The sequence below is a fragment of the Tachypleus tridentatus genome, chromosome 9 (assembly GCF_004210375.1).
Source record: "Tachypleus tridentatus isolate NWPU-2018 chromosome 9, ASM421037v1, whole genome shotgun sequence".
In the NCBI taxonomy this organism is placed as follows: Eukaryota; Metazoa; Arthropoda; class Merostomata; order Xiphosura; family Limulidae; genus Tachypleus; species Tachypleus tridentatus.
In genome coordinates this window covers 155568561-155596248 of record NC_134833.1, presented here as the reverse complement: position 1 = coordinate 155596248, position 27688 = coordinate 155568561, and the positions used below count along the sequence as shown (strand labels likewise).

General features: G+C 33.6%; 1 protein-coding gene and 1 non-coding gene across 2 annotated transcripts; one reads left to right on the top strand and one right to left on the bottom strand.

Moving 5' to 3' along the window:
- On the bottom strand, positions 1-21698 carry LOC143227535 (uncharacterized). Its single transcript, XM_076458973.1, has 6 exons — positions 21326-21698; positions 20574-21167; positions 19936-20192; positions 11403-11645; positions 4141-5644; positions 1-616 (listed from the first exon to the last, which is right to left on the bottom strand). Exons 1-5 carry the CDS (start codon positions 21696-21698, stop codon positions 4508-4510), a joined length of 2604 nt encoding a protein of 867 aa, XP_076315088.1. The 3' UTR covers positions 1-616; positions 4141-4507.
- A 523-nt stretch (positions 21699-22221) lies between these two features.
- TRNASTOP-UCA (transfer RNA opal suppressor (anticodon UCA)) lies at positions 22222-22308 on the top strand. The gene has a single exon. It is a non-coding gene; the product is annotated as a tRNA-Sec (tRNA).
- Positions 22309-27688: the final 5380 nt, after the last annotated feature.

The window sequence follows — 27688 nt, the reverse complement described above, 5'->3', positions numbered from 1 at the left end:
TAGTGTCTATCAGTACAAACAATGCTTGTTTTATTTAACAATCTGTTAACAAGACTTCAGTAAGTAATCAATGTTTTTAGCATAAGTTTAATTGAGTATTTTAAAGCAATACAAGAATACTGAAGTGTTGTTGAAATATAATACAATTTTGCCTGCAAAATGAACATAAACCATATACATATAAACCATATATGTACAAAAATCATGACAGAACATTCAACATTTGTAAATATTTGAAAACTCCAGTAAGTCAGTACTGTACAAATTCTTGTCTTACAAAAAAAAAAATCAAGTAATTCTTTACATTATAAATAACTCATGAACTTTGCAGTTGTTGTTCTAGATTTCCACCAAAAAAATTTGATAGGTTTTGGTCCATTGCTAGCAAAGCCTGCAGTGTCTCTAACGGAACTGTTTGGTCACTTGGGATCTGCAGTGTAGTTGTTCCATCAGAATTCTGAACAATTACCACATTACTTGGCAGCATCTGCTGTTCTCCAACCCCAGATTCATTAATATCCAATGCTTCAATTAACTGTCCATCTGGGAGCATCACATGTCTGACTATAGAAGCTTGTTCATTAGAAGTTGATAATGACTTTCCCAAAGTGTCTATCTGAAATATGAGTTATCAAACTACATGTCCAAGTTTGTTTTATTAAAGGTATTTTCAAACAGTATATAAAATTAGTGAAAAACTTGAACTAGGCTGATAGAAGAAAATGTTAAAACTGCCAATGCAGTCACTTTTGGTGTTTTGGACTTAGAAAGTTAAAAATGATTTTTAAGTTTCTTCTATCTGATTTTGCAAGAATCTATAGTTTATTTGTAGTATTCTCAGTAGTAAAACAAACTATCAGCTGTGATGTACAAAATCATACACCCATGACTTGTGAACCCTGCACCATTCCTACCTGAGCACAAATACGTTAATGGCCACTTGTAGGCCAAGAAATAATTTTTGAAATTTATATTCCAGAATATATTCTTAAGCAACAACTGAACCACTTAATATTTGTTTTGTGTATATATATAAAACACAATAAACATATCTAATATATCCATAATCTCCAACTTTAAAATACTGAACCTCTAATATATAATGTGCATACTAGCAGAACACGTATTCACAAAGGCTGCTTCAAGAGGTTAAAACAAAATTATTTTCATCGTAGCTAGGCTCAGTACTGTCTCCTTTTTACTATTTAACTATGACTAGACGATGTATGATTAGTACAACAGTTAAGTGGCTCAATACAAAATTTACAGCTGATTACACAAGCTTAGTGACAAGTATACAAACTGCCAATCTTAAGTAACATGAGTACAGACTCTCAATATGAAGTTTGTAACAGGAGGACAGACTGCTGTTATGATGTTTGTAACAGGAGAACAGACTCGTTATGATGTTTGTAACAGGACAGACTGTCGTTATGATGTTTGTAACAGGAGAACAGACTGTCGTTATGATGTTTGTAACAGGAGAACAGACTGCTGTTATGATGTTTGTAACAGGAGAACAGACTGCTGTTATGATGTTTGTAACAGGAGAACAGACTGTCGTTATGATGTTTGTAACAGGAGAACAGACTGTCGTTATGATGTTTGTAATAGAACAGACTGTTATGAAGTTTGTAACAGAACACTGTCATTAAGAAGTTTGTAACACGAGTACAGACTGTCATTATGATGTTTGTAACAGGAGAACAGACTGTCGTTATGATGTTTGTAACAGTAGAACAGACTGTCGCTATGATGTTTGTAACAGTAGAACAGACTGTCATTATGATGTTTGTAATAGAACAGACTGTCATCATGATGTTTGTAATAGAACAGACTGTTATGAAGTTTGTAACAGAACACTGTCATTAAGAAGTTTGTAACACGAGTACAGACTGTCAATGCGAAGTTTGTAACAGAAGTACAGACTGTCAATGCAAAGTTTGTAACACGAGTACAGACTGTCAATGCAAAGTTTGTAACAGAAGTACAGACTGTCAATGCAAAGTTTGTAACAGAAGTACAGACTGTCAATGCAAAGTTTGTAACAGAAGTACAGACTGTCAATGCAAAGTTTGTAACAGAAGTACAGACTGTCAATGCAAAGTTTGTAACAGAAGTACAGACTGTCAATGCAAAGTTTGTAACAGAAGTACAGACTGTCAATGCAAAGTTTGTAGCACGAGTACAGACTGTCAATGAGAAGTTTGTAACACGAGTACAGATTGTCAATGTGAAGTTTGTAACACAAGTATAGACTGTCGTTATGAAGTTTGTAAGAATATTTCTTTTTTGCTTGGGAGAAAGTTTAACCCTTCTGCTATAGGCTTGGTATAATATACACAAGTTTGTCTACACATTCGCACATGCTTATTATTTACAATACAACTTTTAATATAGCATGTGTATCTTAACAAAATTCAGCAGACTTGTTGTAAAGATTACAAGTCTTTTGTATACAAAAAATCAGATTTTTAATGAATATTTTTATTTATGATTTGTTTGTGAAAACAGTCCGTTTTATTAACAAGTCTTAGTGCAAAGTGATTTCTTGTTATGATTAAAAAAAACTATTCTTTATCTTAAAAATCACAAATTATTTATGTAATCTTTAAAACCTCCTAAATACATTTCAAACATATGTTTTCAGTAAGACTTTATATTTTGTTATTTTCTATAACTATGTGGGGCCTGTCATTTGACCAACCTCGTAACCATCATAGAAAAAATAGGAAACAAATTATGTTTTTTTCACACTAGAATAACTACATGTTATAACAAAATACAGATGTTTAGTCTGAGTAGCTTAAGCCTTATAAACTATATATATACATATATTTATTATATTATACTGTCCTTACAGTTATGCCTAGCTAACATTGCATAACTTGCATTGACGAGGTGCACATGCATGCACTGACCAAATAAAACTGACCAATTATTTTGTAATATACAGTCATATTTCAATTATTATACATTATATATGTACATAGATTATTACTATTTAGAAATAAATTATTAAACTCGTTTCCCTTAAAATATAGAACAATAAATCTTGAAGTAAAGCAAACAATTATTACTTCTCACTATGCCCTTTGTACTCAAGGTTGTTGCTGGGCATAGGTTGCTAAACCTTTTAAAATTTCACACATAGAGGATATCAAACAAAATATATCATGAATAATTACACTGATACTAAAGAATTCTACTATAATTTGTTAAGCTTACTAACTAAGATTTATTTAGATTTTTAAAACTATGAAACTTTGAGCAGACTAAAGATACAACCTACCTCCTCAAAGTCTTGGTTCAAAAGAATGTGGTAGTCCTTTCATAATTTAAAATAACTGAGAAAACCACTCTGGGAACATTGTAAGCTACCAATTGGTTATTCATATCATATATTGAAGTAAGTGCATATAAAAGACCATTTTCTAAAATGGAAAGAGGTGAATGGGGCTGTGTTTGATTCAGTACACAAGCCATATCTCAGGAAAGTAAAAAGACACAAGGTTCTTATTTTATATACTCTAGTTTGTTAATATTATTGAGTTCCTAATTTGTACCAAACTACAAACTTAGTATTAGACATTACAAACATCTAATTTTAAAGTGTTACATTCAATATACCATGTGAATCACTAAAAAATCTATATTTAGATGTTTTCTTTTAATGTTTACTTTCTCAAATTAAGAAATTAATTCATATGTAACATTAAAGTGATTTATAACCTGCACTTTGATTCCACACTTATAGACATGAATTCAAAAACAGTAAGTAGTTCAAAAAAATTTTGAATGCATATCAACAAATGCAATGACATGGCACATGATCTGTTGTGAAAGGGTTAAGACACAGTTATTGTATTTTAACTAAGATTTAAGAATCACTTTTATAATGTTAAAATATAAACAAATGTTATGAAAACTTTAGTTACAAAGTTAAAAAAAAATCCCTTCAAAATGTATCAACACAGAACCTATTTACTTTACCAATCAACAGACTTGATCTTACTTCCTGTACAAATAATTATAATCTCCATGCTACCAATTGTATCCTTACAGGATGTTACTAATGATAGATCCCTAATTTGATTTTAAAAATTGAAAAATCATTAATTTTATCACAATAATACTTACTTGTTCAAACTGGATAGTTTGACTGGTTTCTACACTTGATCTGGTAGAAGTTACCTTGGAAGAACTCTCTGTTTTCACTATTGGTGTTTCATTATTTATTACTGATAGTTCTCGATGTTGATGATCAAATGCGTATTCACTGCCTGGTGCAAATAACTACAACTATTCTGCAGAGAATCACCTTTCTCAGTTGGTTCACCATACTTTATATCCCTAGAACTTTCTCCTGTTGATGTTTCCAGGTGTTGTACACCATTACATTCTGTTTTATGTTGATGACAGTCACTGCTACTTGAATTTCTTGGTATTTCATTGTATTGCTGATCTCTGGTGCTTACATCTTCTATCATTTTGTCATTGTTATCACTTATACTGGATCTGTGATGTGTAATTTCTTTTCATAACCACTGTTTTTTACAATTTCTTGATTCTCACTATAACGTCCTGTCAAGTGTTGTTCGAATGAACTTGAATTCTGAGAATTAGTAGCAGTACTAGAAATGACAACTATGTTATTATTTGATATCCTAAGATAATTGTGTGTTTTAGGTTCATGTATATTATCTTCTTGTGGCTCAGGACCTTGCTTTGAATAATTACTGCCCTTAGATACAGATGCTTCTGAAGATAATATTCTGTTAACCTCTGATGGAAGTTGAACATTTTTTACAGAAATAGTGCTCAACTGCTCTGCAACGTTTGCAAATGTGGTAAGTTTATCACTCTGTTGTCCATTCACTGTAACACTGGTTAGAAACTGTGCTGGAGGAAGAGTGCTAATTATTTTACTGTTTTGATGTCCAATGTTTGAGCCTGTTAAACGACTATGAATTTCATTAGATTCTGTTTTACTTTTTCCTTCAGAATCTGTTAGTGTTTCTATAATTGAGACATCTGTCTTGGATGTAGTATTCATGATGTCTTTCTTACTACTGTCAGACTTGTCACTGTTTATACTTTCATTGTTTAAAACCCCAGACGGTAGACTACAAGCAGAACTAATACTTTTAGCTAAATCTGGAGATATTACAATCTGAAAGGAGTCTTCTAAGCATCTCTTTTTGGGAGGAGGGGAAGACCTAGACCCACAGAACTGTGCAGTGTTTTCACTGGACTTCTCAAAAAGTGAAACATCACAGTTGGAATCTGAGTAAGAGACAGAAGTGCTTGGCAAGTCCGAAGGATATGCTGTAATATGCTTCTCTGATGCATTGTTTATATTAACAGGAGCTAGCAATGATGACGTAACCATGACGTTCTTATCCTTTGAGTCCACAACACAAACTGAATCCAAAAGGGTATTGTCATCACCAGCCAACTTACAGACATCAAGCATGAACTCAGTTGCTTCAGCACCAGTCTCTCTTGAGCACTGTGAACTAGAAGGTTCAATAAAGCTCTGGGTTTCTGATAGAACCTCTGCCTGATAAGGGTTTTTCCATGGTTTGGTTTGGTACACACCTGTTGAGATTCCAAGTAACTCAGCTAGCTCTTTACTGTGGATCTGAAAATACCAAATACAAACATCTACTGAAATAAAAAGTACATTCTAGCAGACATTACTTCCTAGTTTCCAGCTATTTTATTAGAAAATAAAAGCTAATTAAAATTCAGTTATGGGTTACTGCTTTCAGAAAAAAATATATAATAAAGAGAACCTTTTCTTTGTCTTTTAAAATCACATAATTGTCACTAAGAAAATGTAAAACTTAATTTTTATTTATGGAAGAGAAAACTGAATTAAGTATTTTTGTTAGAATTTAAAATTAAAAATTTTCACTATTATCAAAATAAAAGTCTTTTAGTTGTACTTCTCAACAGTATAAATGTTTACTGTGTTGTTGTTGCTGGGCTTGGGATTCTTCTACATTCTACAGTAGGTGTCTAACTTGTTGGTGACAGATTCAAAGATAAATGAATAGCACGCACTTCACTCGTTTTCAGAATAATATGTACATATACATATACTCGAAACAAGGTAAACATATGTACAAATTATTCACACCATAGAGATTATAGGCATATTATAAATACTATATGGTTCTCTTATTCTATTCAAAAGTTCTAGAACTTAAGTTGACAGATCAATGTTTCCTATTACAAAAGCACTAGTATTCTGTGGGTGATTAACTTACAATTGTGTTGTGAGTTACTATAATTATTTTGTATTTTCTTCTTCAAAATATCCTTTTGTCAAAATACACTCAGGCTGATTAAGTTACTTTAGAACTACACTTTAACAGATTTTTCTTCTCACGTCATTTTCTATTGTTGGTCTTACTCTCACATATTAAACACTAGGCTTATCACTTCTATAGTAGTTAACTTCATGTGAAACATTTCCTTTCTTATAACTTCACTCTCTTATGCTATTGTCTTTCAACTTGCACTATTTATATCTTTATCACTTATCGTCTGCCCACCTTGTAGAAATCTCTGCATTCTCAATGTCAGTGTATTGCATATGTGATGTTTGATAGTCTCAACATCAACGAATTATAAATATAACTTTTTACAAGTCTGCTTTTAGTTCTTATTATAACAAAAAGTAATAATAAAATGTTCACTCACAAAATAGATTAATTAATTAATTATACCTAAACAGTTTTTTATGTAATGACATAAACCTCTCTTCAAGATAAATATTTCCAATATATAATTTTTTACAACACACAAAGACTGTCCATAGTTTATCCACAATGTCTGCTCATACAGTCACAGCTCCTTTGTCTGTCTCTTCTACCATAGGATTTCCAATATGGCTTTCCATAACAAGACCCCCCCATCTTGACCTTGTGTTGCCTGAGGTCCATGTTTCTTAATTTATGTGTATGCTAACATAGTAGATTTCATTTTTCTTCCCCCTTCTTATTAGTTAGTCTGACACACGTTGAAGTCCTTGTAGACCTAATCTCTACTCAGTGCTCTTAGGTTTAGTAATGAAGTCACTGTCTTCAGCCACATCTGCAGCATCCATCTTTTTTTCGATAGTGTGCACATTAAGTCTTTTCTCCCGAAACACTTCAACAGATTGGTAGAGCTTTGTCTTCCTGAACACATTCACCTTCTAGTCCATTCTGTCAAGTACTTCCTGTACTTCAAAAGGTCCTTTCCATTGTATGGTGCATTTGTTGTGGTCTATAATCAACAGAACTAAGACCTTCTGTCCAACCTTGAAATGTTGATTCATGGACGTCTTGTCACAGGAATGCTTTTGACTGCTTGGAGCTGCATGTAAGCTCTGTTGAGTAGGTCGACAGATCTCCTCCAGTTGGTTTCTGAGATCTACATACTAGTGTGTGTGTTCCTTACTTCTGACTTTCCTCTCCCATAGATACATCTTTTAATACTTGCATTGGACATTGCAATGTACTTCTACAGAGTTGTTCAAAGGGTGAAAATACTGTACTTACTTGTGATACTTCTCGATTGCAAGTACCTATGTCCCAGTCACATGGTCCCTCTCTTGAAGTTCATTACATTTAGCATTGTAGGCAGTGGTAAAGAGTTGCCTGCATCATTCTTAAGTAAACTGGTTCCCTCTGTTACTCAGGATTTCTCTCTGAAAGCCTACTCTGCAAAATATCTGCAGAAGGGCTTCTGCTACTCTCTATCTTTGCCAGTGCTATTGCTTCCAGATAATGTGTCACATAAGTGTCTAATGTTAGCACATACCAGTTGCCCTTGTCACACACAGACACTAGTGGCCTGATCAAGTCCACAGTTACTCTGCTGAATGCTTTTCTATAAGAGGCATCTCCCCCAACTGCACTTTGGCTACCTTCCTTCTAAATATTGCCCTTTGGCAGATGTTACATGACCCGCAGAATTTACTCACATCTCCAACAACTTCCAGTCAGTGAAAGTTGCTATTAATTATAACTGCTACTTCCTTTGTTACTAGGTGTTCTACAGTTGATTCATGAGCCAATTTCATCACTTGAGTCCAGTATTCTGTTGATACTATAATCTGTTTAACTTCCACAATATAACTGCATTGATATAGAACTTCCCTACTGGTCCTCTGTTCTGTAAATGACCCCTCCCTTTTCGTACTTAGCTTTCTGCCAGGCATTATCTCAAAGTTTTTTGCACTGAAGGGTCTTTCTTCTGTGCTTCTTTCAGTTCCTGCAAACTTAAATTTGAGATGTCACCTTGCAGAGTTTTGTTGTCTTGTTTGCTCTTTTTTCTTGAGCTCTGGTGGTGAAAGCAGGTGCTTCATCAATCTTCTTCCCATCTAGTTCCTCTAAATTTCTAATACTTGGCATGTTTCCTATCACCAAGCCGTTTATTGGTTCCTTGATAAACATGGCCTCAAGATCTTCTATGCATCATGAAGTATCCCCTTTTATTTTAGCTGTGTGAAATTTTCTTACTGTCCCATCAATTAGAACACATAGTAGATGTAGCTTGCCTGTCATTTGGTCATAAGATACTAGACTGGTTCTCACTGCTGCACTTATAACCATTACTTTCTTGTGTTCAACATAGCCTTCACATATTGGCAGATTCCCATCACTATTAGCACTGTTGATCAGTTTGCTAACTTGAACCAGTCATTAGTCATGATCTCTTGTATCTAATTTGATGAATAGTCTTGATGATTCTCTTTTCTCTGGCAGCAGCATCCACAGTCACTCTTTTCTTACAGCACTGTCTTGTACATAATTTGAGCTTTATTTCTGCTGGTAATGGACTTCCATTCATTTTCAACGTTTCCCATTTTATAACAAACACAGCATCTCTTCTCCCTTCTGTTTATTAAACTCCTGTAACCTTTGGTGCATTTATGCTTCTGGTCAGCCATTACTGGTTTTGAATTTAATCGAACATTCGTGGACCTGCTAGTTATACTACCTTCTTAGGCTTCCACATACTGTTCTGCCAGCTTGATCACCTCTTCTACATCTTTTGGTGCTCTCTCCTTTGACATGTCAGTTGAACACATGATAATGATCTGTTCACATACTTTTAGGTCTGCTAGTACTATATTTCACATTTGGTTATGTTAGTCCATCTAGTGAAGCATTGCTGTAGTTTCTCCAGTGTCAAGTTTGACTCTCCTTAACTGATGCAAACTTTATATTCAGTAAGTTCATATCATTTCAGTAAAGCCACTTTTACCTTGTCATAGTCAATGGCATCATGCCTGCATATAGTTGTAGGCCTTTTCCTGTGAGAAGTGAGTTGACACACTGCCCAATCGCCTTTGGCTCAATTCCAACTTTGGATGAATGTTTCATCTCTCTCCAGTAAAGCATCCATGTCAACTTTATGTTCACCAAGTTCAGACAGCCCCAAAACATTGTTATTCCTGGGTCCTTCTTCTTCAGCTCAGTGGGTTTTGCAATTTCAATTCCTGCTCTAATTCTCTCTACTTCAAGTATCTCTTCTCTCTTTCAATTTGTACTCTTATTATTCTTTCTCTCTCTACTTAGTCTTTTCTTTAACCAATGTTTTTCTATTTTCTTTCCTTGTTTTAGTATTTCTTTGTCTCTAGTTCTTGTTTTTTAAGAAATTCTCACACTTCACAGTTTTTTAACACAAAATATTCTCCAATTTCTATCAATTCATCAAACTTTGACATGGTTAACATTGTGATTGTAATCTCTACACTATTTTCGTTACTACTACACTTTTGTGGTGTATACAGACCTACTTATTCCAGCTGTTATTCGTTTTCTTCTATCACCATTTACCCCTGTACAGTCGTGGCTGTTAAAGATTAGGGCTCACCAATTTGTCAATCAAAAAGGCTTTACTTGTGTTTCTTAATACTATAAACTGTGTTGTTATTGGGCTTAGAATTCTTCTGCAGTATGTGTCGGTAACTCCTTGACAATAAATTCAACAGTAAATGAACATTGTGCATTTCACTTGTTTTCCAAATTATATACGTTTGTTCTTATTTTGGAAAATGATAAATATGACTACAACAGATTCTTCAAACTACAGAAATTATAAACATATTATAAATATTATAATTGTAACTCTCTTCTTCTTGTCAAATGACCTTTTAAGCCAATTTAATTACTTCAGAATTTCAGTTGACAAGCTGAAAAACCTTCTGTATTACTATTGCACTAGTATTCTGTGTGATTCATTTACAACTGTTGCAAGTTGCTGTAATCACTTGGGTTTCTTTCTTCAAATTATCCTCTGTTCCTTTTGATAAAGTGCACTCATGCTGATTCAATTACTTTATAATAATGCTTTGACAGAATAATTTATTCTTCTAAACTCCTTTTCTATTGTTAGTTTTACTCTAACATATTAAACATTAAGCCTATGTCAGTTGTTAGGCCTATTATTTCTATAGTAGTTAACTTCACGTCAGACTTTTCGTTGTCTGTAATGTTACTCTCTTCTACCACTGCCTGTCTACTGTTTTTGCTCATCCCATAATGTTTATATCTTTAACACTTAATCAACTCCTTGCCATCTATAAATCTCTATATTCTCAGTATGAATGTGTTGAAGGTGACTTTTGAGTCTCAATAACAACGAATTATAAACACAACTTCATACAATCATCTGCTTTTAACTGTTGTTATAACAAGAACAATAATAAAATGTTCACTCATGTAATAAATCAATCAATTATACCTAAACAGTTTTGAATATGACGAAAAAAATATTTAAATCCATTATGTATCACAGCCCAATATGAATAGGTTATGACCAGAACAGAACATTCAGTTTGCTACAACATAAACACTTAGAAAAGTTAGTGTTGTAGAGACACTTTGATAATTAAAATATTAAGAGACTGGAGAGTACCTATCTCTACCACTTTATTACAGTCTCCATATAAAATAAATACATGGTAGTGGTTTTGTTTTACCACAGACAACAAAATATTTAAACACTTTGAAAACACACACATTAACAGACTTTTTCTCCTGCATGTATCCACTGTGAAAATTGGAAAAAAAAACTTTATGAATATTTTATTCAAATATATACTGTTACCTTTAATATGATGTACAAAGGAAGAAAAATTCATCTATGTTTGTACTGCTGTTAAGCTACAAAGGAGATTAATTAGTTGTGTGTTTTGCAGTTAAACATGAATTAAAAGGAAACTTTATCAGTTGTTACAAGTTTTAAAAAAAATTGGGAATAATGTTTTCCAAGACAATGAAAAAATAAGACTTCATTTTGTCCATCTGTTCAAACACTTAAAAAGAAAAAAAAAGACAAAATATTTTCATGAAACTAAACAAAGTACCTTCCAAATTGCACCTTTCTAGTTCACTTACTTTAACAGTTGACTTATTGTTTTCTTCACTATTGTCCTCTGAAGCCTGTGTGAGGCAGTCTTGCGCAAGTGCTCGAACACGTGTCATCAAAGTGGTCAGCTGGTCAAACATGTCGGTAATTTCAAGCTCATTAGCATCTTCCAGTTGAAACTTCTTTAGAAGGAACTCCCACAAAGAAACAACTCCAGCTAGTCGTGGAAAAACTACTTCTAATAAATCTTCATCAGTACAATGCCGAAGAACCTATCCGTAGATAGTGACGATAAAACATGAGAAAACAATCTTTAACCACGTAGTGATGAAGACTTAACACATAGATACTGACAATAAATCACACAGAAAATAAAACTAATTTTCACTGTGGTAACAAAGAACATATATAGAGATGATAATTCATATAGACTTGAAACAGTGCAGTGACAAAGAACCTACACATACTTAAGGATGACAAAGGGCAGAAACACCAAATCTTCATAAAAATATAAAAGAAAACTACATCAGGATTTCATGCATAAAAATCAACATCACGGTCTCTGGATAAAAGTTATAAATATTTCACATGAAAATATATTTTTAATATTTTAACCAGAAAAATTTCTTGATTAAAATATGAGTAAAATACTGCAAGACAATCTAGAAAATGTTTAATTTCATTTTTACACACTATTTTTCACACACACATAAAAAAACCTTATTCTATTAAAGCTAGCTGAAACCCCAAGAGTTAAAATAACTGGTATCACTTCACAAAATGCAAAGCAAAACAGGCTTTGTGCTATGAATTTTGATTTCGTGTCACATTTAATACCAATCAATAAAAGAGCCATAATAATAAAACATTACATTACCAGCTATTATTCACATAGCTTGACCTGAAACAAAAGCAATTACACATGAGGACCATATCTGTCATCACACTTTAATGAAGAGTCATGCTGTCCAAGCTATCATGGACTAGATCACTCCATCTCCTTCTCAGAAAATGGAAACTTTCACATGATGTACACAATTCCACTTTCATGATGTCATTGTTCTTTTACACAAAACTGAAGAATTGTGGTCAGGTTACAACTGGGTAAAATGCCAGCACCAGATTGAAAGAACATCAAGTGGTATTCTGACATCACAAATACTTAGTAACTCTTAAAACTAGATATAGTGAAGTAACGATCATTAAAATAAATTTGCTTTCACTGTACAAGTGTTGGATTGAACACAAATACTGAAAATTAAAATAAATTGGTAATTGGATCTAAATCATAGTGGATAAAATTTTTGTGTGAAAAATATTTGATTGTTCTTCAGTGAAAAACTGTTAATAATAAATTATGTGATAAGATTGGCAAGCACAATGATATTACTTACTTCGTGGTAAGGAAGAGAATTTAAACTGTATAGGCCATCATCTCATGAAGAAATTACTCTATTACAAATAACTGATTTTCTCCTTGCTAACAGATGGCAGCACTGATACAAGCGTTATGGAAAATAAATTGTTTAAGAAAAAATGATAATTCCAATTCAGGATTGTTATTACTGTGAGATGTTTCTGATGGACCTGATGAAGATCAGAAGGAATTGATTTACAACCTTTCTAAAAAAAAGGCATCAATAACTTTTAATCAAAAGATGTAAGACTAGATGCAATAGTTAATATTGTAAGAAAGAGGATGTCTAAACTGAACTAATCTAAATCTTCTATCTCTCTAGTAGAATAGTAAAAAATAAATTGCATCAACTTAAAGACTGAATTTCAAGCAAAGTGTGGTAATTTATCAAAGATACTTTAAGGCTTGAAGCCCAACACAAGTCTTCATAATAAAGATTGTGTGCATTATATTATGATGATAATATTGTCTTGTATAGCAGTGATGAAGAACCAACATATACTATTGAGCAAAGCAGTGAAGAACAAACATATACTGTTTGCCACAGCAGTGACAAAGAACAAACGTTTCTTCACAGCAATGAAGAACTAACACATATAATTGATTGAACTCTCAACTGCATTTGGGGTTTTTTCTGTTCTATTTTGAAAGTACACAAAATATACCAAGTATAACACTATGAATCAACAGGCAGGTCAGTAGGAACTACCTCATGAGCCAGATATAACCATTAAACAACCACAGGGAAAACCCAACATTAAATCAATACAGATTAAATTATTTTAAAGTACAACAAGAATCATACAAACAGTTTTAATTGACCAATACATGCTTAGTTGTCAGTCCATTATGCCCAACAGTAAAACATTGCAACAACCTAAACATAATACACAAAGTTGAATTTATTAAATACACTTAAATTAACATTCTCCTCATTATGGGATCCCAATAAACAGAATGCACTTTAGCTTTGAAAATTGATGTATGTTTTAGCTATGACTAGTTATAAAGAGAACGTGCTGAGTTATAAGTATGTTTAAACATCTATTAATAATTATATTAATGATCCCCTAGTGTCTTCTGGGCTTGTACTTCAAACATGTTACGTGTTTAAACACAATTTCCAAGTAATTAGAGGCCCAGAGTTGTACTTAGTTTTCAATGTGTTTAAGCTTTTCCTATGTCCACCCAAAACCAGAAATAAGTTCAATAACTAAACATCGGATAAGGGTATTTAGGGTTCGTGAGTGAGTATGGCAACAAAGTGGTTTCTAAGTACAATACTGAAGAAAGACAAAAGTTTTTTATTGCATACAGAATTCTATGCCCTTCTATAAGCATTAACAAATACAAGAACCTCATATGTGACTATTAAAATTTACTGATTGCTACAAAAATATTATGTAAATTAAAAAGGTTTAGCCTAATGGTGGAAACTGATAGTTTTAGATGTAATTTTGCCACCTTGTTGAACAGTAAGGCTATCTGCATCATGTTTCTTGTATTTTAATATTTCCTGTTGTATTAGTTATAAGCAGTAGAATGTAATAATTTCACTTAACTAAGAATTACAGGGTCAAATGGTCTTGGATGAAACAGAACTGGTGGAGCTCTACTTTACCACAAACTGAAATTATTATAAACTATTCCTATTTTAGTTAGAAAGCCAGATAAATTATAGTAGTCCTAGGACACTATTTTAAATGCATGGAAGTATTTCATATTCTAAATTGGATATTCGAATATGATTTTTTTTTATTCAAGATCACATGGTCTTTACACTGATTAGGGCTAAGTTCTGATGTTGATTTGGATTTTACAAGTAAAAATTCTTGATGAAAATGAGATTTTCAGATGTAAACAATTTTTAATGTTTATATTTTTTGTTTTAGAAGTAACTAAAATGTAAGTTATAGGGTTAACTATGAAAAACATTTGTGACTGTATGAAATGTTATTTGCTGGTCAATGAAACAAAAAACAAATTTCAATTTTATGTATTTTCTTTAGATTTTGAACAGTATATGCCACATGTACATACGTACTAAGGCCTAGCAAAAAACGTGTGATTCTGGCGATGTAACTCCAAAGTACCTCTGTTGAACAAGAACATTTTCTAACCCTACAACAAGACTTATTTGTCATCAACATCACAGTGTTGCCATACAAGTCAGCTGCATTCATATAAAACATCTATTAAAATCAAAGAAAAAAAAAATCACAAATTAATGTACATTAACCTTTCAACATAATTTTTACTGTTGGCCTAACAAGAATGTGATAGTTGTGTTGCTATGGAATGATGTACACCGTTGGGTATTACCAAAACAGGAATGTGTCAAACACAGAAGTTGCTTATAATATTATATGTACCAATATAAAAAACTGATCACTTCGATTGGTAAAAAATTCCTTTAAAAAACAAGTTGACATCCATGACATTTTGTGAAAATTAATTACAATTTTTGAATGAAATAACAAAAGAATCACATTGCCTAGCAACAAAATTAACAATGTTGTTCACTGAATGGCAAAAAACAGCACTTCCACATGCACAGTTTCTCACTAGAGATAAAACCAGAAATATGTTCATCTGTCTGGTGTTTACTCCAAGCCCTTGGTCTGAATGCCACCAAATTTTCAGTATACTCTTAATTTTTCAAACTTTGTTTTAATATTTAAAAAATTCCCTTAATCTTTTTAATTTTTTTTTTTGCAATTAAAACAGTTCGGACTTAATAATCTCTCTCAAACAACATCACAGACATTTTCCAGTACAGAATGAATGCAATTTCTCCAACATGAAGTTGTATGAATATTTGTTGTATAAATATTGCAATAGAAGTTTGCAGTGAACATTTTATTGGTTCTGGGACTGTCAGACAAAGTGCTGTTTGTAGAATGTAATCACTGGTAACACCAATCATGGCAGCTATTAACAGTTACATGGATCACGATAATATCAGTAATCTAAATGAAACACGAGTTACATATTGCACAAAGTGACTTGTCAGCACAGAGGGGTTCTGGGAATTCTGTCCAGTTAAAGAAATCATTTCTCTTGCTGATCTTGAGAACAAATGGATTGGCATGGACTGACCAGACCTTTGGTTTGCTGCAACACTGTCTGACCCACAGACTTGACTAGCAAGCACACAATGTATGGCCACCCAGTTGGTACTATCTACATTCAACATGAACTTTGTGATGGTTACATGAATCATCAATTCTGATGCCAACTTTTATAGCTATAAGAGTCATAAAATGTGTTGACAGCAAAGCAAAGTCCAGTGATTTCTGATATGAAAACTATCAGGTCCTCAATTGTTAGCTTGACTAACATTTGGCAGTTTACGGCCAGATATATATATATATAATTATCAACCTCACATATATAAAATTGAAAATCTAAACTTTGATTTCCCAAGATGGTATTGTTTTTATACAGACTAACCCCCCTACATAATGCAGCCTCCCTCCATATTTAGATTTCTGTTAATTATATGATCAGTGGTGATGATCCCAAACAAAATAAACAATGGATCCACTATGGGCTGAATATCAAATACTTTGTGTAATCCACAATAACCATGAATAGTTTGTTGTTATAATATATGAATAATTCTTATAAAATCTGATTACAGCAGGAAATAATAAGGAACAGGGCATAAGGTCCCACATGCTATGCTATATTTTTATATGTTGTTGGTCTAACATCACACTGAGTGACCCTGTACATGTTTAAAATGTCTTTTTTTTTCCCTCAAAGCTCCAGAAGGAACGAAGAGCTTCAATAACATAAAATTCCAATTGAAATAAAATGATCTTTTGTTTCCAAATGTAATTGATGTTCATTATTTAATACAAGCATGTATTATTATTATTATTATTAAAATATTCCAAATACTCAATTTATAAATGTGTCACATACCAACATGCACCTTTTCTGTAAAGGAAAAATATGAAAAAAAAAAAAAATATAGATGAACATGTGTGGATTACAGTCTCTTAGAGCTAGTGGTATCTGATAAACAGCAACATCTGGAAACTGTTTGAGTACACCATGTGAAGAATCATTTCCTTGAAGAGCTCCACATATCTGTCTTGGTTGATTTATTCAAATACTAATCTGGTGGAAGTGCTGTCAATTGTAGCTGTTGTTGTGCTAATTGCTGCAAACAGATCTGATTTTGAAAAAAATAGCAGCTTTTATTTTAACAAAGATAAAACCACATCTTTCTGAATATCTCACAGTTTGTGTGTCAACAGTCCAGAGATAAGTAAGCCAATGTTGGAAGTTTGTAACTAGCAGTGTGTGATTTTCTATTCAAGGAACTGGCCAGGGGTGTTTCTGATTCAAGACATCCAGAAACATGAAAAAAATCATGCCCACTTTTCTTGTAGAAGATGGTGTCATAACAGACATGCGCAGCTTGAATACTGGAAGACAAAACAACACTTTTGCTGTGTTCTTTAAAAAACCAGGAGAAACTAAGGATAAAGTCACTGCTGTAGATGAATACCAACATGAAGCAGTACTGTACTTCAGAATGGTCAATGAACATGGTATAACAAGCCCCCAAAACAGGTGTCGCAATAACACCCTAATTCCATCAACTGCACTTGTTCAGCTGTAGTTCTTATCTAGGAATCCCAATGTGCATTCAGCACTAACCTTGACATCCAGGTTTAACATATAATACAAAATTCAAAACTGATGGTTGTGATAGCAACACCCAGATAATAATTACTACAGTGCCCATCCATGTGCCTAACAAGAGTGGCACCTAAGCTCAGACTTGACCATTTTTTTATTTTGCCATAACAATAACGCCAAGATTAGCTTCACTATTTATTGCAGCACATCACTTCTTGCACACCACTGGTAGTTTAACACAAGTGTACCTTTAGTGTGTCATACCAGAAAACATAAATTCATACACCATGACACTGTGACAACAATTGTGAATGACTGTATACTCACCAACACTAACATGACAGGCAGCAGCACTAGCAAAAAGAATATAGCAACTTGACAAGAAACCTTGTATTCCTCTCAAATTTTTGGACAGGGTACACAACAATGCAACATATTACAATCAGTACAGTATTTTCTTAGCACCATTTTTAAAGAGTTAGACCTTTTCCTGTTAACTGCTGTCAAATGTGTCCCAGGCTGCAGCTGGCGTTACCCACAAAGAAAATGATGTCGCTCTTGAATTTGTGAAATGTTCTCTGAAGAATTTGAGAAACAGCTAAAGAAATGTCACTGTACTTAGATATCCAACTACCAGCTGAAGACAAACTCAGACTTAAAAAGCCTGGAAAGAATCAGTTCAACCACTACAGAGAACTACTGACAACCAGTTTTCCAGATTCATACTCCAAAGATAAGCCAGTTAAGATTATGGATCACATAACAGAGAAGATCACCCAATTACAGACACATCTCCAAGAGCTCTTTCCACAAAAACATGGAGAAAGTCAATTTGAAAGATATTAAGGACTATCATCAGTGGAAGGAGAAACTGTTAGGAGTGGCAGTACAACTTTCAGATCCCAGTGAGAGATGATTCTGAATGCTGCTTGCAAGTAGCAGACAACCTTTTGAACCTCAACTGGCTCCCAGCTCTATTCATGTCTGATGACAAGGTCCATTTCAAGACATTTGAAATAGTTTATGGCCAGGAAAATGAAGAAGCCAGACCTAGTTTGTAGCAGAAGATGGCCAACAGGAAAGAGGTTCTAAAGCTAAAAAAATCAGATCCAAAACCCAAAATAACAGAGCAAGGCTTGCACAATCAAAAACCAAACTCACCACCCAATGCACAAATGTTGAGAACCTAACATCCCCAGACTCAAAGATGTCCACTGTTTAGAATGCTAAACTGCTAGCTGAATGTGTTAAGTGTATTATATCATAATTAACAGTACTGACCTCAGAAAATGATTACTACCGTAAGTCTCCACCAACACCACAGGGTCATACTCTTCATGCTAAAGCTTTTGAAAGACTTATTATTGCCTGAAAATACCCCAGTATAACTCTTTACTACAATAGTAGCATGGCATGTGGAGATGCACATTTTATATTTTATAGTGGTTTGACTGGTGCACTGACAGATGTAGAGATGAAAGAATGCTGCAAGTCTGTCTGTGCACTTTATCAGAACTGTGCTGTGCTCCAATGTATGTGACTATATGGCAAAAGTTAAACATTACCAAGATAGTGAAAGTGGGCTCACATTTTTGTGAAGAACATTTCATTACATCTTTTAACCAACTTCTCAGTTCCTGTATCTTATTAAATTTTTTCACCATAGTCATAAGTCAATTTTGTTCATTCTTGGAGATTGTCTAGCTTTAAAATAGATGTAAACATGCATATTAACCAATTGTTAGTTGATTCATTACACAAAAACAACAACCCTACCTACCCTAATATTTTGTACATTGCCAGAAACATACAATTTTTCTGACCTAATGAGAAAATTATGTATTATATTATTACAACAAATAACATGAAAAATTTGAAGTTCTATTGAAACAAAGACTTTGCTTCATAAGTTTGGACAACAAAAAATAAACCTAAAAAACAGAGAAGTATTTTTAATCAATTCAAAATCAATCGACAAAACTTATAACATCTATGTATAAATAATGTGTTAGAACATTAACATGAATAAAAAAAATATACATAAAATATCCCTGGTAGTTTAAGATATACTTCTCAACATTTCAATTCAGAACCTCCTTAGGTAAGTAAGGCCAGGAATGTTTGGGCTGGGCCAATTGATTTCCAGTACAACTTGCCCAGAAGCCCTGCCCAGTTAATTTTGAACTTTAATAAAATTTCACTAAAAAAGAAAAAGACATTGCTATAAAAATCACTCAACCATTAGTAAAAAACACAAAAACCCAACTCTCAAGTCTGTAAAAAATTGTCAAATAATATGAAAGAAAAAATTATACCTCAGAAAGTAGTGCAGCCTTTTCTTTCTGTTGTTACATGTTTGAATATCTTTTGATATCTATTATAAAACTAACAAGACACACAAAAGCTAAATGCTCTAATGATGGTGACGTTGGTTTTTGTAGTTTTTATTTTATATTAAAAACTAAAAAATAACCTTAAATAAAACTTACATCTTTGAGTTTATTTTGTCTTCTAATTTTTGCTACATTAACACGTTTTCTTGGTTTTTCAACAGGTTCCAGGTTTACAGTTGGGCTTTCTGTACAGGCAGAACCGTAAAGGCCTTTGCTCGGTACATCAGGATCTGTTTTGGATGTTCCATCAATCTTCCCATTAACTGTGGCTTCTTTTGTAGAATCAATGACTGAGGCAATTTGTCCAGTGGATGTTGTACTGTTAGAGATGGCTGATGTGTTTGAATTTTCATCTGCAAAGAAAAACTTTAACTGTATGGCTTAACACTGAGCTATGGAAACCGAGAACCCGTCACTTTTATAGGATTTTGCACATGTTGCACTTTCAGAACATGCAGATCTCTCAAACAAATTTATTGGACACGCATGCGTTTTGGCGAAAATCCAATGTTTTCCTCCGTTTTCAAAGTGCACAACTTTTATTGTCATTTTGGTCTGACAATCAGTGCCTTAACACGTGTAACATCACATACTCTGAGCTTGTAACCTTATTACATACATTTCTCTTTAAAATAACAAAAATGTCCTTTTGCGTTTCTTCTTTTGAAGAGTATATAAGAAACAGTTATGAAATAATCGATATAAAATAATTAATTTTATTTTCCACAAATAACTAGTTTTTCGGCAGGGTGAAACACTTGGAAACACATTCTGCAAGCCTCCAGAAACAGGAAATCTCTGAATGTGCTTTAAACCTTCATCTGGCAACGTTGCTTGTGTCACAGAAAGACTGAAAGGTTGTGCCAAACTACGTGGAACCACTGATATAGTCTGTGAATTTCCTGACAAACTCTGAGATACAACAGAGAAAACCTCCGATGTTGATACTGGTAGTGGTAAGCTAGTTGTTCTTGATATTGTACTGATATGTCTACTGCTGGCACTACACGTAGTAAAAATTGAACTTGCAGGCACTGTTGTAAATGACACATCACACAGGGATTCTACAGATGAATTTTCTGATAACCCCTGTGCAATAACAGACACACCGTCAGGAAGCTGGCTGACCAAGGAAGAACTTCCTGACAAGCCAGGTGCTACAAAAGAAATATTATCAGTAAGTCCATCGGTCACATCAGGAATTGCTACAATGAAACTCTGTAGATCATAAGGCTGAACATTATGATTGCTTGTACTTAGAAAATCACCACTGTTGATCAGTCTTACTCCATTGGTCCCATCAACTGCTACTATTTGGTTAACAAGATCTGAACACACAGAATTCACATTTTGAATTTCACTTCCAAGCGGCAGTGCTGTTACTTCTAAATTAGGACTCGTTTCCTTTTGTCATTAACAATACTGTTGTTACTGTTAACATCTTGTCTGTTGACTAGCCCAACATTATTAGTCACGTTGGATATACTAAGACCATTTTCAACATTTTGTGAATTAACACGATTAATATGAATGTTGGAAGAGTCTCCAACAGTAACAGCGAGTTCATCATTTCTTGAGAATTGACTATGAACGTCTGCAATACCAACAACATTTTGCACATTTTCATATGTTACAGTAATTTGTTCAAGTTCTTCAGACGCTTCTTGAAAAGCCTGTTGTAGAATGTCAGCTGTACTAACCTCAACGGAAGGTTGAACTTGGTTACTCAAACCATCACTTTCTGGCGTAGCATTAATATTAGAGATGATACGCCTCGCACTTCCTCCGCATGACGCTGGAACACTTCTAGTCAGCACGAGCGTGTCATGGGCATGGTTGTGAGTATCATCATCCGCCATCTTGAATAGCGAATACTGGTCATTGGCAAATCAAGTATATTTTTTTATTAAGTGCGAAATATCTTTCTCTTTTACCATAAAATTTTTTTGTGCTACATTACAATAAAAAATATACCGTTAAACTACAGTGGTCATTCTTCCAAACATTTATAAGATACTTCACTACACGTCATCATGTATAAATTCGACGACAAACAAGGAAAACTCTCGAACAAGAAAGCGTCATGGTTGAGAAACTTACTACTAGACGTCGTGAACATCTCTAACTAAGAATAAAATAAAATGTTTATAGTACAGATTTCATTGTTTGCTTTAAAAGACATATAACATTTTATTTCGTTAATACTAACCTAAACTATTTTAATAAGAATTCAAGAAAAATTACTTTACTTACTTGTTTACTTAATTCACTGATTTTAGTTTTAAAAGGTTGAAATAATTAAACTGTTTTGACTTTCACACCAAACACATAAAAAACTTCCAATTTATCATTATATATAGAACCAAGGAATACCATATTACCGCCCAGATGATCTTCGGTGGTCCGGAGTGCGGGCTTCAAACCCGTAGCTGATTAACGTCAGAGTAGTTCAATTCTACCTTCTGGGCGAGTGTTATTATGTACTGACCCTTTAAATACAACGTTGTTGTCTACTGAATATTATTGTTTTTTTTTCTCATAGAGCAATTATTAATTGCAATAGAATTACATTTATGCCTTAAATATGTCTATTTCATCATCCAACCTCTAAACATGGGACGTTGAACGGATTATGGTAAAAGTATCAATAATACCGAGATAACCGTTTATGTAGTTCGTGAATAGAGCGGTGCCACGCACATATTTAGAATAGGGTGATTTCCTTAAGATAAGAGTGTTATAAGGTACTGATTGCGGTCAAATAACTTCACATCGTATCTTAAAACACAACAGTAATGCCGCAAACAAATTTAACATTAATGTTAGCATGCTACAAGACAGTTACCGAAAAGCCCAATGTGTCAATGCAGAATATACTTCCGTGGAGCATTACTTTAAGAAAACAGTAACCATTCCTTTTCTTGACGGGTAATCTTTCCTTAAGATTTGATGTACACGAAAACCATCAATTCAGAAGCTTACATCATCTAATCTCGCAAAAGAGTTTTCTATCTCTGATATTAGACAAGCTATAATTTTTTACAGGGAAGATTTTACTGATAAGGAGATTCGTACTAAGATACATTTTATTTCGAGTGGGTTTCTCGTCATCAAGGGAAGATTTTTGATGAAACACTTCATCGTTGGAAGACAAAATTACTTTCTATACATTTCTAGGATAGGCTTCACATTCTGGTTGATTGTTTAAACGTACTTCAATGTACCAAATATTTTTCGCTTACTGAAACTCTTTCCAACAGTGCCACTAAGTTCATGTTCATGTGAATGTTTAGTATCTGCTCTTCGTCTTATGAATATTCGCTTAAGATGTATACAGACTCTTTCAAAGGTTCAGAGATATGTCTGGGCCATTTCTATTGTTGACGTCTCTGCCTTGGAAGGCACATTAAAGCAAATTGTAAAACTTAACAAATGAAAACAAAGTCACATGTCAAAACCTGGTTCTAGATGGACAGAAGACAAGAAAGATTTTATATTCTAACTTTAATCCATAATCATTACGACACTGCAATCAACATTCAAACTGCATATAAACATGGAAACGAACCCTAAGAGAATGATTTGTTTGTTTGTTGAATTTCACGTAAGCTACTCGAGGGCTATCTGCGCTTACCGTCCCTAATTTAGCAGAGTAAGACTAGAGGGAAGGCAGCTAGTCATCATCACCCACCGTAAACTCTTGGGCTACACTTTTACCGACGAATAGTGGAATTTATCGAAACATTACAACGCCCCCCTTCCCGACTGAAAGGGCGAGCATGCCGGGCCGTACCAAGAGAAGGAAGCATGCTGATATGTAATTTCAATAGTGTGTACATGTACGTACACGGTAACCAATGACTGAAACAGCTAATATACTATTGCTGTACAGAGATATTTAAATTAATAATGTAATTTAACAATTAATAACTACTCTGCATGTAGATAATACAGTATTTTACTATAATAAAACGTATATATTTATTTTAAGGTAATTCCAGCTCTCCATACAGTATTTAAACAGGATAATGATTTATTGACTTTCCACGGGATGCTTGAAGAATTTATGTAAAGAGCCATGAAATTGTTCTTGTAAAATGGCCTTCAAACTGAATATCTTAGCACGTATTTAGAACAAAATATTTTAAGGAAGCAAGTTCTAGACTTTACTTGTACAGTATGTGTTGGCTTTTGATCTCACAAATTGGAACTCCTCTTTAAAACATTCTGCGCACGGACCTGGTTAGTCAAGGAATGTGACCAAACTTCCTGATGAGCAGGTATAAAAATAGGAAAGAGAAATAAAAGTTTAACGGAAAGTAGAGATCGGTGTTTATACATAGAAATATTTAAAAGAGAATATTTGTTTTTGTTTGAATTTCACGCAAAGCTACATGAAGGCTATCAGTGCTAACCGTCCCTAACTAAGCAATGTAAGCTCAACTTTTGAGCTACCCTTTTATCAATGAATAGTGGGATTGACTCCACATTACAACTATTCCACGGCTGAAACAGCGAACATGTTTAATGTGACGGGGATTCGAACCCGCGACACTCAGATTACGAGTCCAGAGCCCTAACCACCTGGCCATGTCAGGCCCAAAACAAAATAAATTTAACAATAAAAGGTACACAAAAAAAGCGATGCTGGTTGGAGAAATTTTTAAATAATATTCAATCCTTAATTTCGTTGGAAAATTTAAACTGCTTCGTTTACATGTACGAATCGTTTTAAAACATATCCAACTGGTATCACTTGTTTGTATATTTTTATTTTAGTATTTATTTTGTTTTTGATACTTATAGCAATTCTAGGAATAACAAACGATCCCTGCTTTCATTTAAAATTTTCTTTTATTTTTCCCGTTTATTTGTTCAGTTTTTATATGTCCATGAAATGGACGCAACGTCCATAAACTTTCAGTAATAGCCATATCCCTAATAATTATAACTTTCGCAAGAATTAGAACCACAATCAGAAATTTATAAAATTTAATGCTTACTTTGGTCTACAGATAAGTGTATAGACCTGGCAAATTGGGAATAAATTTGTCGTTAACTGTTTTTTGTAGTATATATAGTAATGTAAATATATAGGTGTGTTAGGCTGAGGATTCTTCTGCAGTTGGTGTCTCTGAATTGACGGCAATAAAATCGACAATTAAAATAATATATGTATTTGAAACAACGTAAACGTGTATATTATACAAAGATTCTTTACGCTATAGATATCATAGTTGTATCTTAAACACTTTGTCTTGTCAAAAGTCCAGTTATGACAATTCAATTACTTTAAAATTGAGTTGACAAGCCGAACTATATTTCATAATTTTTACTTCTAATAATCATCCACTCAGGTGAGTTCAATTACTTTAGAACACCCTTTTGTTCAATTACTTTAGAACACCCTTTTGTTCAATTACTTTAGAACACTTTTTTGTTCAATTACTTTAGAACACCCTTTTGTTCAATTACTTTAGAACACCCTTTTGCGAGACAATTTCTTCTTCTTATATCATTCAAAATTATTAGTCTTGTTCTAAGATATTAACCCTTTTATTCCCAAAATCGTTAACTTTAGATTTAACTTTTCTCTGACCGATCTTTTATTTCGCGTGACTTTAATTTTTCTCTCTATTTTGGCTCGTTTGATCGTTGTTATATACATGTTTATTACTTATATCTTCTACAAATCTCCATATCCTCAACATCAACGGATTATTAACACAGCATTCGATAGCCTCAATAAAATGAGTTACAAAAACAAAAAAAATAATACTATCTACACCAAACAGTCTTTTATATCTGACAAAAGTTTATAGATTTGTGATTGCGGTTTTAATTCTTGTTTGATTACTTATTGTAGTAGGATATTTACGTTGTTTCAAAATTCATAATTTATTAATAATCATGGTTGCTTAATTTTATGTTATACATGTATAAACTATATACTTTAGAATCTATCATGTGTCTGTTCTCTGAGGACATTAGGGTGCTTCACTCACAATTTGAGGTTCGGGAATTGGAATACCCGTCCCACTAAACTTACTCACCCTTTAATTCATGAGGTATTATAATGTGACAGTCAATCCTACTCACTATTTGTTGGTAGTGGGTGATGATGACTAGCTCCTTATCTCTAGTTTTCACTACTAAATTAGGGACAAGTAGTGCAGAAAAAAGCCCTTGTGTTGCTCTGCCAGAAATTCAAATCTAAATCTATTCATCGATAAGTAGAGCTATCCGTTGGGTTCAAAAGATATTTAATACGTGTATGATATGTTTACCATTTATTTTAAATCTGCATATATATATAAAACTGACTTTTTTTATCGGATTGTCAAAAGCAGATGCACACAGACCAGTCAAGTAAGCTGGAGAAATCTTTTATCGATTGACTGAGCCGGCGAGACGCTAGCCCCGCTGACGTGATCAGGTTGTAGTCGAAAAACTGTTGTTTTAGAAAATTTTGAATTGTAATTGTTATCGACCTCTTTACAATATTAACGTACATGCGCATAACGTATCGTAACAAATACTTTGAATGGTCTTTTTTATCGCTCATGAGTCCGACAGGTTGTTTTTTGTGTTGTTTTTTTCGTGCATGAAATACTTGGAAAGGACCTTTCACAATATAGGAAGCGGTAAGCAGAATGTATTATAAAGTGAAATGTGATAGAACAACCATAGTTTACCACGCCAGTCTACAACACTGTGTATATTTTTACCGGATACACACACACACTTTGCTTTATATTTTCTTCTTTAGTTAGTGAGATAAACGTTTCACATTTGTTTTCACCTACTTTTAATTTTTTTTTTTTGCTCTTACTTGTTTGTGTAGTTTAATTCGTCAAAAGAACGTTGGCCAAGAAATAAATATAATATTTGACCATTTTCTTTGATTTCGGCAGGGTAAAACACTTGGAATCCGAGTTTATCATTACTATTAAGTACTGCAGTCTCTAAATGGATAGCCTCTCTCTTTTATTTCACTAAATTTCTTTGAAATTATTACTTAAACACGACTTTCTTAGCTTGCTTAACTTTATACTATTTTTCTATTTAGGTTTTCGTTTTGCCACATGAGACAGTCTTTCTTTATATAAAAGTAACGTTTATGTTATATCATTACATACACTTCTGGTCAAAATCTTAAGGCCAATGAACATAAAGAAAAAATATGCATTTTGCGTTGTTAGACTCAACCACTTATTTGAGTAGAGCTTCGAAAGATGAAAATAAGAAAAGAAAAATAAAATAAAAAACTTTTTAGCATTTAATAGGTAAAATGTGAACACTATGAAATTAGCCTAAATACTAGCTGGTCAAAAGTTTAAGACCACATGAAAAGGAAGTCCTGAACAGGATAGGAAATCCCCCTCAAGAGGTCTCAGTAGTGAGTTGCACGGCCATCATTGTGAATAACTTCAAACATTCGCTTTGGCATGGTCGATATAAGCGTTTGCAGAAGGTTGGCTGGAATGTTATTCCAAGTTGTGAAGATGGCTTCACGAAGATCATGCACTGTTTGGAATTGACGTCCATTTCTATACACTTCCCTTACCATCCACCCCTAAATATTTTCAATGGGATTCAGTTCGGGCAAACACGCTGGATGGTCCAAAAGAATCACGTTATTCGCCATGCAAAAGTCCTCTATCCTGCAAGCATTGTGGATTGGAGCGTTGTTCAGCTGAAAGATCCAGTCATTTCCACACAAGCGAGGGCCTTCAGTTAATAAGGATGCTCTCTCCAACATTTCCATGTAGCCGGCTGCTGATTGACGCCCCTGTATAACCTGAAGCTCCATTGTTCCATGGAAGGAGATCAATTTGGCCTTCATTGG